The 13462-nt window shown below is 45.1% G+C and overlaps 1 protein-coding gene across 4 annotated transcripts in view; it reads left to right on the forward strand.

Moving 5' to 3' along the window:
- The first annotated feature begins 449 nt into the window (after positions 1-449).
- Positions 450-13462, forward strand: part of PTGES3L (prostaglandin E synthase 3 like) — a 202873-nt gene continuing 189860 nt past the window's right edge. For 3 of the 4 annotated variants that reach the window (XR_011025320.1, XM_068263589.1, XM_068263590.1), the window contains exon 1: positions 450-545. Coding sequence is in view for 2 of the 4 variants with exons in the window: in XM_068263589.1 (XP_068119690.1) it covers positions 541-545 (5 nt within the window). In the remaining 2 variants the exon portion in view is untranslated. The remainder of the gene's footprint in view (positions 546-13462) is intronic. The other variant, XR_011025321.1, reaches the window with a different exon arrangement.

Raw genomic sequence — 13462 nt, forward strand, 5'->3', positions numbered from 1 at the left:
AATAAGGCAGTTTTTTTGTTTGTTAAAAAGGAACCAATTCCTTGTAAAATGCAGACATTTACCATGAAACTGGAAAGCTTGTATTGATGATGCAACAGATTTCCAGTAATTACTGATTTTATTGTTATTAGTTAATTCTCTGTAACATGATGCTGATAAAGCCATTATAGTTTTTTAAGACACATTTTATGTGTCTTTTTTGAGTCACTAGTCTGCCATGCAGTTATTTCAAGTAAACACACTTATATGCTAATGTGATTAGCTAAGTACAAAACATAAACTACTAGTTTTATTAATGTAAGTGCCTTCACCAGATGAATGTGATGAACATTCTGGAAAAATGTGGAAACTACTAAAAACTACTCTCATGTTTCTTCAAGGGGAGGAGGATACTAGACAGAACAATCAGCAGCTGCTCCTAAAAATAGTATGGAACTTGAGTGACATGAGGTTGTGCTTAGGGGTCTATGATCACACACTCTCCTCAGCCTCTGAAGATAAACACTCTTTTAGGAGGACAGTACTTGGATTCACAGGAATATGAGGTATGTTGGGAAGAAAACAAAGCAGGATACTCAAAAAGGTATAACGTTGATTTAATATACAGTAGTTACCTTTCTTTGCAATACTGTGAGAGACTTTAGAAATGCAGCAATTAATCAAATTGCTGTAGAAAGCTGCTTCAGAGTCCCTCTGGTTTTGTAAACTGAACTCAAAACTCTTAACTGCTTGCAAGGGGATATATTTCCACATTTGCTCCAGTGAGTAGAATACACAAACGTTTCACATAAATATCCTTGGTTTCCAGAAGCCGTCCTAGGTTTTAGAGCTCTGTTGGTGTTTTTTTTTTTCCAGTTTAAACATCATTGAACACTGAGCAACTTCATAATAAAATCTCAAATTCTGTGATGTTAGCTTCTAAATAATAGTTCTTAGTATTTTCTGACAAAAGTAAAATAAGGACTGTTGTAGGCACTTACAGTATAAATCCTGTAAGTTTACAATAAAAAGATTGTAGTATATAATCCTTCACTACTTTAACAATCTTTTATGACCTTCGCAGCACAGTGCCCTTGGGATTTGTTTTAAATAATTTGGACTTATACTGTCATTCACCAAATACTGAAAGTCAAACGCGTGCATGAAATAGAGGCGCTATGAAAAAAGGCCGCAGGAATCAGGATGCAGCCGAATTTCTTATTTTACAATAATAAGTACAAAAATATCGGTTTACAACTACATTATGTTTTAAATTATCACTTTGTGTAAAAATCGCTTTTAACAATTCTTATTATTTCATAGACACAGAGTTTATGTCTGACATTTACCAGAAACCATCAATAACATGTTACCGTAACAATACATATAAAGTATAAATTAAACGGTAAAAAACAGTTGTAATCTTAATCATATATTTCCGTTTCTGAAAAAGTTTAGTGGCTAATTTTTATGTCAAATATAACACCTTTCCATAAATCAAACAGTATTTTTTTTAAAGACAGAATGTATTGGATTTTATCATTTATAACAACAACAGTTAATCAAACGGTATCTTAGTGTTACAGATTTATGTGATTGAAAAAAATAGAGTAAAAGTTTGATTTATTACAACTAAACCTAGCTCTACCCTCACACAGAACCCTCCCTCTACCTATCCCTAACCCTTAGACTCCCCTGGTGGTTCCTAAACCTAAGACCCCCGTGGTGGTGCATAACCCTAACCACCCCCCTGGTGGTGCCTAACCCTAAACACCCCCCTGGTGGTGCCTAACTCTAATACCCCCCTGGTGGTGCCTAACTCTAATACCCCCTGGTGGTGCCTAACCCTAAGTCCCCCCTGGTGGTGCCTAACCCTAAATCTCCCCTGTTGGTGCATAACCCTAAATCTCCCCTGGTGGTGCCTCACCCTAAGACCCCCTGGTGGTGCCTAAACCTAAGACCCCCCTGGTGGTGCCTAAACCCCAGACCCCCCTGGTGGTGCCCAACCCTAACCATCCCCCTGTTGGTGCCTAACCCTAACCACTCCCCTGTTGGTGCCTACCCCTAAGACCTCCCTGGTGGTGCCTAACTCTAAGATCCCCTGGTGGTGCCTAAAGCTAAGACCCTCCTGGTGGTGCCTAAACCTAAGACCCCCCTGGTGGTGCCCAACCCTAACCATCCCCCTGTTGGTGCTTAACCCTAACCACTCTAAGACCCCCCTAACTCTAAGACCCCCCTGGTGGTGCCTAACCCTAAGACCCTCTGGTGGGGCCTAAGGCTAGGTTCCCACTTGTCCCCTGCAGAACAGATCAGTTTAAAACGGATCCTTTTTTTTTTCATTAGTTTTTATTGAGCATTTTCAAAAATTACAACAAATGCCAGGTGAAGCATCATACAAGCTTAATTCAACCCTTGGTGAATAGGGTTGTCTTGGTACATAAGTCAAAGCGTCTATGGACACTTGCAAAGTAAGTACCTGTAGATATAGGAGGCTTATAGTAGAGTATATCAATTATAACACAAACATAAGTCAAACATAAGTCAAAACATAAGTCAAAACAAGATGTGTAACCGGTGTCCAGATCAAAAAGATTAAACCAATTGTCAAAGGCAGTAACTTTGGTTTGTTTAAGCTTCTCTATGGTCCTTTCAAGAGAACCTACTAGAAAGAGAAGCTGTTAGGATAGGACTCATCGAGCAGTGGGAGATGGGGTTAGAACAGGGGAAAGTTTACAGGGGGGTAGACTATTCTGGTATACTCAAACTATTCTGGTATGCGTGAAGTCTCATATATAGTCTGTTTGCGATTCTTAATTGTTTTCATGTTAAGTGGAGTTATTGGGCAAACTCAAGCGGGATATTATCTGTTGCCAGTTTATTTTGTGAGGAGGAGGGTTCTTCATGGCCTGGCGTGTAGGGGTAAGTCTTTCCTCCATTTATAGATTATAGCGTGTAGTGTAAATTAGTTGAGTTATGGAAGGGGGTTCCTTATTTTTCCAATTAGCTAGAATTAATTGGCGAGCTGCACATATGATATGAATTACATTCTTTCTATGTGAGGGGGAATCAAATGACTATCAATTAGGAAGAGGGCCATTTGGGGGAGAGTACGAAATGCGTGTCTAGTATGTTGGAGATCAATAGATTGCCTGTATTCCAGAATTCTTTAATAATTGGACAATCCCACAGGATATGTGTTAGAGATCCTGTTGAATTACATTCTCTCCAGCATAGGTGAGAGTTAAGACTTGAGAACTGGGCCAGGGTTTTGGGGGGGAGATACCATTTTTGGAAGATTTTTCTTGTTGTTTCGGCATGGGTAATACATCTAGAGTTCTTTTCTAATATAGAATCTGCATATATGAATTGTTGTAGGGACCAATTCGCTTGTAGGGTGATTTTTTAGACAAGGAGAGATATTGATACCATAGTGAAATCCCACCTCGGGGATTAAGATTATTTTTTAGATGCGTGTGGATGTGATGAGGGAGTTTCTGGATTTTGCCTAGAGCATGGGCCAACCAATGTTTTATTTGGTGGTACTGGAATATTTGATCCTTCAGGTTAGGAAATTTAGAGATTAGATCTTGAAAGGAGATGAGAGAGTCTCCATTCAATAAATCGTTGAAGTATTTTATACCTGAGGCAGACCATTTAATACAGTGCTGTCCAATTTCACGGGCATGGAGGGCCATTTTTTTTCAGACCACATGGTGGAGGGCCGAAAGTTCTTAAGGTTCTTGCTAGAGCAGCACCCCCCCCCCACACACACACACACACTTTCCACAAAATGCAATTCAATTGGCAGCAGATTCCCACAAAATGCATTTAGACTGGCAGCAGCGTTTACCCTCAAAAAACAACACTGGGCATCATTCCTCCTCAACAAATAGCATTAGGCAGCATTCCCCCTCAACAAATATCATCAGGCAGTGTTCCCCTCAATAAATACCACTAGGCAGTGTCCCCCCTCAATAAATACCATCAGGCAGCGTTCCCCTCAATAAATACCATCAGGCAGTGTTCCCCTCAATAAATACCATCAGGCAGTGTTCCCCTCAATAAATATCATCAGGCAGTGCTCCCCCTCAATAAATACCATCAAGCAGTGTTCCACCTCAATAAATACCATCAGGCAGTGTTCCCCCTTAATAAATACCATCAGGCAGTGTTCCCCTCAAATACCATTAGGCAGTGTTCCCCCTCAATAAATACCATCAGGCAGTGTTCCCCCTCAATAAATACCATCAGGCAGTGTTCCCCCTCAATAAATACCATCAGGCAGTGTTCCCCCTCGAAAAAAATACCATCAGGCAGTGTTCTCCCTCAATAAATACCACCAGGCAGTGTTCCCCCTCAATAAATACCATTAGGCAGTGTTCCCCCTCAATGGGCCTGATTCACAAAGCGGTGATAACTCAGTTATCACGCCTAAAAGACTTTAGGCATGATAACCTTTGCACCGCTGAGTTAGCACCGCTTTGTGCTGATTATCGCGCGCAAAGTCCCGCATGCAAAGTTTTGCGCACGCAAACGCGCACTCGCGCGCGCAAAGTCCCATAGGGCTTAATGGACGTAGCGCGCGTGCGCGCCTGCGCGATTGCGCGCGCAACACTTTGCGCGTGGAAAATTCGCGCGAGTTTCTTCTTATCATGCCTAAACTGAGTTTAGGCGTGATAAAGGGCTTTTCACTGGCGTGCAAACACTTTGCACCGCTTTGTGAATCAGGCCCAATAAATACCATTAGACAGTGTTCCCCCTTAATAAATACCATCAGGCAGTGTTCCCCCTCAATAAATACCATCAGGCAGTGTTCCCCCTTAATAAATACCATTAGGCAGTGTTCCCCCTCACATGGTGCTCACAAGCCTGAGAACACTGCAGAGGTTGTGATTGGTTGGCCTACTGATGGCTGGAGCTGGGCTAGTGACATAGAGACAATACAGTCCTACTCCTGTGACCTGTGTGGAGTGGCCCTTTACACACAGCCAGCAGGCAGAGACCTGCTGTGCTTGGCTGGCCTGCTGATAGCTTGGCTGGCACTGAGCCAGCGACACATTACAGGCAGAGGCCTCGCTTCCCCCGGAAAACAGCCGCCCTCCCCATGTCTGAGCACAGATCCTCATGTTGGAGATGAGGCTCCTCTGTCCCCACACAATCCCCAGCACCCTCTTTCACTCCAACCCGGCTGCCCTCCGTATACATTTACCGCTACGCGTGCCAGCATGCAGTCGAGGGCTACACAGAATCCACCCGTGGATTGGCTGACAGGTGCGAACAGGATTCCTCCCATTAGGCCATGCCTGTGATGGCAAGGGCGTACTGATTGGCTGAGCGTGGCTTAACTGACAGCTGGAGAACAGTGAAGAGCCGGGCATGCGGTGAAAGCAGGGCAGGCGTTCTCATCAGCATTTTTTTTCTACCTGAGCACTCTGCCCGGCTGATTCATTGATCCTGGGGAGAACACTGGGATGGCGGGCCACAGCAGGAAGCTTGGCGGGCCGGATGCGGCCCGCAGGCCGCCAGTTGGACACAGCTGATTTAATATAATTAATATCAGGTACTAAGAGGGAGAATGTTGCTAGTGGTATTTGGGGTAGAACAGTGGCAGACCCTGGTCGTATAGATGAGATGAATTTGTTCCACGCTTTTGATGTGGCCATAATGGTTGGGTGTTGTGGAGACTTAGGAGATGTACCTAGTAAATGAGATAATAGGTAGTTCTTGGTATTTGCATAGGGTAGGTTTAAGGCCTCTAATTGGACCCATGTTTTGTCTGAGTTTTCTGAACACCAATGCCTCGTCATATCTAGAATACTTGACTGATGATATAGGGTAAGGTTGGGGAGACCATAGCCTCCTTGTTTAAAGGGGGTATGTAAGTTGGCAGATGATAGTCTATGTCTATTGCTATTCCACTGGAAGGCAGAGATATTTTTATTCATTTGCTGAAAGAAGTGCTGAGGGAGATCTATTGTGACTGTGCGAAATAGGTATACAATCTTGGGCAGGACCGTTATTTAGTATGCTCCGATTTTCCCCAAGAGAGAGAACTCAAATTTTCCCAGGCAGGAAAGGTCTGTTTGTATTTTAGTGATTAGTGGGAGAAAGTTAGTTTTGTACAGATCCTTATGGTGAGGAGGGATTCGTATTCCTAGATAAGGTATAGATTCTTTCACCCACGGAAATGGAAACTTGGCTGAGATCAATTTCTTTAGATGTGGGGGGTATTAATTTCCATCAGAAGGGACTTATTCTCATTTGCTTTGTAATATGATACTTTAGAGAAGGTAGTTAGTGCTTGGTGAACATGATGTAATGAGTTAAGTGGGTCAGATAAGGTCAATAGGACATCATCTGCAAATAAATTGATGGGGAATGATTTGCCTTGGACCATTATGCCTTTTATATTGGGTGTCAGATCGTATTGATTCAGCCAATGTTTCCATTATCAGTACAAAAATTAGTGGTGAGAGAGGGCATCCCTGCCTGGTTCCATTTGAGATCTCAAATTTATCAGAAATGAACCCTGATACATTTACCACAGCAGAAGGATTTTTGTACAGGGCCATTATAGCTTTGTGAAAAGCACATTGAATACCAAATTTTAGCAGAATTTCATTAAGAAAACCCCAATGGACTCTGTTGAAGGCCTTCTCTGCATCCAAAGCTAGGAGCAGAGAAGGCCCCCAAGCAGAGTTAGGCCCAGTTCACATTAGCGGTGGCCGTCCGGAATCGCCGTGCCGGAGCCGCACCGCTTGCAGAACGGACGGAACGGACGCACGGCATAGCAATGAAAGCCTATGCGTCCGTTCACATGCGTCCGTTCTGCCGGACCGGAGCCGGACCGGATCCGGGCCGGATCCGGACTCCGGCCTCCGTTCCAACATGCGCTATTTTTTGATCCGGCTCCTCCGGCAGCCGTATCCGGTGGCGGAGCCGGACTGCACCATCCGGCCAATACAAACCAATGGGAACCAGAGAGCGCACAACACACTGGCTGAGAAATCCGGATGTTCTACCCCACTTCCTATGCGGATTGTTGCGGCGATATTGGATGGGGACACATGGGCAAGCATTTTGGAGTGGAGCAGCACAGCTGGATCCGGATCCGGAGATGTTGGCAGCATGTCGCAGGTGGAGGTGAGTGCTAAACAGCCGAGGGCCTGATTCCACAGGTCCCCATTCTGCTGACTTCCCAGACCCCAACATTTTTTTTGTTTTTTACGTTACTTTTGCCAAACGGATCCGGATCGCATCCTGATGAACACCTGATGCAACCTGACCGGATCCGGATCGGATCCGGATCAGAACCGTACGGTTCCGATCCGGATCCGGTCCGGATCCGGTCAGGTCATCCGGTCCGTTTGGCAGACAACCGCAAGTGTGAACCGGGCCTTAGCATGGTGGAGAAAATTAAATACTTTCCGGGTCCCGTCAGCTGCCTTTCTTCCTTTTATGAAGCCAACTTGGTCGACTGAGACTAATGATGGCAATAAATCAAATAATCTATTAGCTAGTAGTTTTGTGTTCAATTTAAAGTCACAGTTCAGGAGAGAGATGGGTCTATAGTTGGAGGGAGCCGTTGTGTCTTTACCCTCTTTAGGGAGGACTGTGATTGTGGCTCGTGAAAATTTTGGCGGAATTTCTCTGTCTTGTATGAATTTATTATAGAGTGAGGCCATTTTTGGTGCCAATATATTATTGAAGCATTTGAAATATTCGTTAGAGAACCCATCTGGGCCAGGTGCTTTGTTTGGTTTAGATTTGGATATAGCCGAGATTACCTCAGAGATTTCAATGGGTTTTTTCAAAAGTGAGAGTTGTTCCCGCTTTAGGAAAGGTAATTGAATATGATGCAGATATTCTTTTATACCTGTTGCTCTTGGTTGAGGGGTGTCTTTATCTAGTTTTAACTTAAATAAGGAGATGTAGTAGTCCCTAAAAGCATTTGCGATATCTCACGGGTTGGTGAGTCTAACTTTAGTAAAGGGATGTACTAAATTTTGGATTTTTGTTTTAGCCTGTCTGTGTTTTATTAGTTTAGCAAGTAGTGGGCTGGCTCTATTGTTTTGCTGGTAGTAAGATCATTTGAGACGTATGAGTTGGAATTCATATTCCGCTACTAGTAGAAGTCTCAATTCTTGTCTAAGATTGAAGAGTTCTGCTAATGTATGTTGGGATTGGTTAGATTTGTGGATGGTTTCTAGAGATTTGATCTTTGATAGGATCTCGTTAATTTTGGCTCTTTTCTGTTTTTTTCCCCTGGCACCCAATTGGATTAATAAACCCCTCATGACAGCCTTATGTATCGCCCACACAGTGGTCTCTCCAACTGACCCATCCTCATTGGTTTCAAAGAAAGCGTTTAGGTTATCGGTTAGAAAATAAACATTGGCATCCTTATTAAGCAAGGAATTATTTAGTCTCAACATTTGAAAGGGGTTAGGATGTGTGGAGCTATTTATGGTGATGAAGATGGGGGCATGATCGCACCATGTAATAGAGCCTATGTCCGATTTGATGATGGATTGAAGCAATTTCCTATCTGTTAAGAACCAGTCAATCCTGGAGTAGGTATTGTGGACCATTGAGAAAAAGGTATAGTCCCTCTCTTCACTATTTTGCGCTCTCATATATCATACAAGTCCTCTTTGTAGAGAATTTGTTGTAATTTAGAGGTCGTAGCTGTCTTCTTGTTGATGGAGTCCAGTTTAGGATTCAGACAGTAATTAAAGTCCCCACCGATTATTACATTAGGTGTTTGTAGTGCCTTGATCTTTTTTAGTAGGCGGACAATAAATGTTTTCTGATTGGAGTTTGGCGCATATAGATTAACTAGGGTTAATTTTGTGTTATTTACTGTGCATACCACTATTAGGAATCGTCTCTGCTCATCTTCAATTGTTCTGTGTATGGTTACCGTGTTGGCAGAGTGGAAGGCAATCAGGATTCCTCTCTTTTTTTTTTGAAAAGGAAAAATTGTGGGAAAGGCAGGGTGGGAGCATTTAGGTAAGTGATCTTTCTTGAAGTGAGTCTCTTTAGTAAATAAAATGTCCGCTTTATGTGACAGAGCTTCCTTCCATAACATTTTCCTTTTGAAGGGGGAGTTAAGCCCTTTAGCGTTAATAGAAACAATTTTTAACACCATTTCAGGGGATGGTGGAAGAGATGCATGTGCAGACTAAAGAGCCAAATTGTATTAAGAGCTGAGAGTATGCCAGTTAGGGGATGAGGGGTAAGGGGGACGAGCCTTATCTGGGTAGTAGCTGAGATTAAATGTAAGTAAACGGTTATAATCCAACTCGACAACAGGAATGAAACCATCAAGTAGAGACTATCAGGCCTTGTGCCGGGGGTAGGAGAACATGGTCTGGGGTTAATGAGCCAGATCATGTTAAGGTAGATTAGCCGATCTCGTCGTATTTCCCAGATCAGGTAGCAGGTTGCCAAGTGATGGCCATTTTGGTATTGGTCGCAGGTTGCCGTTTATTTTGAATATAAGCCTTTGGGTGTATGCCCCAGGTTTTCAGGAGACCTATACCATCTTCTAAGGAGGACACTGTAGAAATCTTTCCTGCTCTGGTAATTATTAATTTCGTGGGGAACCCCCTCCTGTATATTATGTTGTTGTCTCTGAGACAGGCAGTTAGAGGCGACAGCGATTTTCGATAAGGCTCAGGAAGGCTTCCGTGTTTTTTCAGATACAGCATCAGATTTTCTTTAGTAGGAAAACACAGGAATTTAACGATCACATCGCGGGGAGTTGTATCTGGTAGATGAGATGGTTTTAGCAGTCTATGTGCCCTTTCAATAATGAATTCCGCCCCGGATATTGTGGGGAGTGTTTCTTTAACCAGCTGGGTGATTAAATCTTTCAAGGAGTTTTGGGAGACATTTTCAGCAATCCCTCTAAATTTTAGGTTTGATCTTCGATTTCGATCTTCCAAATCGGCAGATTTGGTCTTGAGATAATCTATGTCTGATTGTTGTGCTTCAATCACATCCACTGCTTTATTCTAGGGTGAGTTTAGATAGTTGTTCCTCATTACATAGTTACATAGTTATTATGGTTGAAAAAAGACATATGTCCATCAAGTTCAACCAGTATAAAGTACAACTCCAGCCTGCTCCCTCACATATCCCTGTTGATCCAGAGGAAGGCGAAAGAACCCTTACAAGGCATGAAAAATCCCTTCCCGACTCCAGATGGCAATCAGATAAAAATCCCTAGATCAACATCATTAGGCATTACCTAGTAATTGTAGCCATGGATGTCTTTCAATGCAAGGAAAGCATCTAAACCCCCTTTAAATGCAGGTATACAGTTTGCCATAAAGGTAGCCATACACTGGTCGATTTGCCATCAGATTCGACCAACAGACAGATCCCTATCTGATCGAATCTGATCAGAGAGGGATCGTATGGCTACCTTTACTGCAAACAGATTGTGAACCGATTTCAGCCTGAAACCGATCACAATCTGTTGTGGTGGTGATGCCGCCGCTCCCCCCGCCCGCATACATTACCTGCTCCGCTGGTGCGACTGCCCCCAGTCACCGTTCTTCTTCTCCGTCTCCGCTCTGGTCTGCTCTGGTCTCCGGCATGCTTCCCTTCTTCCTGTCTGGGGGAAGTTTAAACAGTAGAGCGCCCTCTACTGTGTAAACTTCCTGCCGGGACAGGAAGAAGGGAAGCATGCCGGAGACCAGACCAGAGCGGAGACGGAGAAGAGCGGAGACCCGGGAGTCGCGTCGGCGGAGCAGGTAATGTATGCGGCTCTATTGCGTCGGTCGTCGGGCACTCGAACGCCGCTAGCGATGCGCTCTTTACCCGTGGGCGATCGACAGTTATTTTCCGCGCGGCGCGATCGACGGGATCGGACGGAATGGATCGAAATTCGGCATGTAGCGTGAACGATTGGCAGCAGATTCGATCCCAGTGATCGAATCTGCTGTCGAAACGGGCGCAAATCGGGCCAGTGTATGGCCACCTTAACCTCTTCATTTTATCCCTAAAGGTGGCCATGCACTGGCCCGAAGAGCGCATCGCTAGCGGCGTTCGAGTGCCCGACGACCGACGCAATAGAGCCGCATACATTACCTGCTCCGCCGGCGCGACTCCCGGGTCTCCGCTCTTCTCCGTCTCTGCTCTGGTCTGCTCTGGTCTCCGGCATGCTTCCCTTCTTCCTGTCCCGGCAGGAAGTTTAAACAGTAGAGGGCGCTCTACTGTTTAAACTTCCCCCAGACAGGAAGAAGGGAAGCATGCCGGAGACCAGAGCAGACCAGAGCGGAGACGGAGAAGAAGAGCGGTGACCGGGGGCAGTCGCACCAGCGGAGCAGGTAATGCATGCGGGCGGGGGGAGCGGCGACAGCACCACCACAACAGATTGTGATCGGTTTCAGGCTGAAATCGGTTCACAATCTGTTTGCAGTAAAGGTAGCCATACGATCCCTCTCTGATCAGATTCGATCAGATAGGGATCTGTCTGTTGGTCGAATCTGATGGCAAATCGACCAGTGTATGGCTACCTTAACCTTTCTTTTCATCCATAGAGGCCTTTTTTTATTCCTAGACATTTTGTTTCCAGTGGAGACTCTGTCACCTAAAGCACTAACAGCCTGTTGTAAATTATTAGTGATTGTCAGCAGATCTTTGGATAAGGAGGCTTTGAAGGAAAGCATGAACTCTTTCCTGTAGGATTGAGTGATGTTTTGTTCAGCTGCAGAGAAAGCTTCTATGCCGGGGAAGGAGGGGAAGGGATCAGCAGCTTCACTGACTGTGTGATCGTCTGGGCCAGAGATTCTAAGTTTAGATTTAACAGGGCTGCGGATTGAAGGAGAAACAGTACCTGGTGTGGAGCTGCCTGAATTAGCAGGTGAGTCTGTGTGGTCTCCTGTGCCTGAGAAACCGTTTCCCGCTGTCTCAGTCGTGCCGGCGCCATCTTTGTTATTGCAGGCCTTTGCTTTCATAGAGACAAACATGTCCGGCAGTTTCTGGAGCTTGGGGCCGTTTTTTCTCCTTTTTTTATTGGCCTCCGTCTCCATGGCTTCTTCCCTGAGGGATTGGGGGTTGGTTACAAGGTCCATCACTGCTGTGGTAGTAGCTTTGTCCGGGGAATCAGAGGAGCTGTGGGATTATGCGTCTGCCATGTAACACGGCTAGCCAGGCCCCCCCCCCCCCCCCCCATTTTTGTAAACATTTTTTTTTCTCTCCGTTTTGAGAGAAATTGGTATATTTGCTGGGACATTTCCAGTCTGTGGAAGCGTTCCCAGCCCTTGCCGTGGGTGGGGGGCCACCATGCTGAAGGGGAGAGCAGGCAGGAAGGGGGCAGCGGTGGCAGTGGTGGGTAGGGGCGTAGGTTCCCCCCTCCCTTACCTGGATCCCCCCTTCCCTGCTTTCCCTCCAGCTAGTTTCAATCAGCGGTGGCTGGATGGTGTAATAGTTAAGGGCTCTGCCTCTGACACAGGAGACCAGGGTTCGAATCTCAGCTCTGCCTGTTCAGTAAGCCAGCACCTATTCAGTAGGAGACCTTTGGCAAGTCTCCCTAACACTGCTACTGCCTATAGAGCGCGCTCTAGTGGCTGCTGCTCTGGCGCTTTGAGTCCGCCAGGAGAAAAGCGCGATATAAATGTTATTTGTCTTGTCTTGTCATTTAAAAATCGTCTAAAATCAATATAGTGTAGCAGACGGCGAGCGGGGAACTTACTTCCTTGCGCTCGCCGCATCACTTCCTGTAATGCCGTCCTAAGAACATCAGAGGACGGCATTACAGGAAGTGACGCGGCGAGCAGTGGGACGCAAGCAAGTAAGTTCCCCACTCGCCGCCTGCTACATTATATTGATTTTAAACAATTTTTAAATGATTGAAACCAGCTGGAGGGGTAGTGGGGACGGGGGACGCAGGTGAGGGAGGGGGGCTTTTCCCCTCCCCACCGACCGCTTCCACCCCGTCCTGCCTTCTATCACCCTCCAGCATGGCGACCCCCATTCTTCCCCAGACTGTGACACAGAAATGGATCAGTTTCTATGTCAAAATTTGCCTGTGTAGAGTGAAATCCATTTTGCCATTGCCTGCCATTAACCCTCCGTGTATCAGGGTCCAGATCCGTTGCGAGAAAATGCAGCAGATCCGGACCTTCCGTTCAGGTTTTGAAAACTGCAAACGCAGACGGATCTGTTTTTTTCTTGGGTGAAGACGGATGCTATTTTTAACATTAGTATCCGGGGCTCCTTTTATAATCAGGGCTGAAAAAAACGGAGCCACGGAACGATTCCGGACCTAGTGTGGACTAGGCCTAACTCTAAGACCCCCCTGGTAGTACTTAACCCTAACACCCAGAAATTTGTAATCTCAGCTAGAATGTAAAAATTTTATTTAAGGTAATTAACGTAATTATAATTCTAAAAAGGACCCCTGATACTAAAAATCTCACAAAGAATGTAAAACTGGAAGAAAAAAAGAAAAGAAAAGTAAAATTACATG

The sequence above is a fragment of the Hyperolius riggenbachi genome, chromosome 12, assembly GCF_040937935.1.
Source record: "Hyperolius riggenbachi isolate aHypRig1 chromosome 12, aHypRig1.pri, whole genome shotgun sequence".
NCBI classification, from domain to species: domain Eukaryota; kingdom Metazoa; phylum Chordata; class Amphibia; order Anura; family Hyperoliidae; genus Hyperolius; species Hyperolius riggenbachi.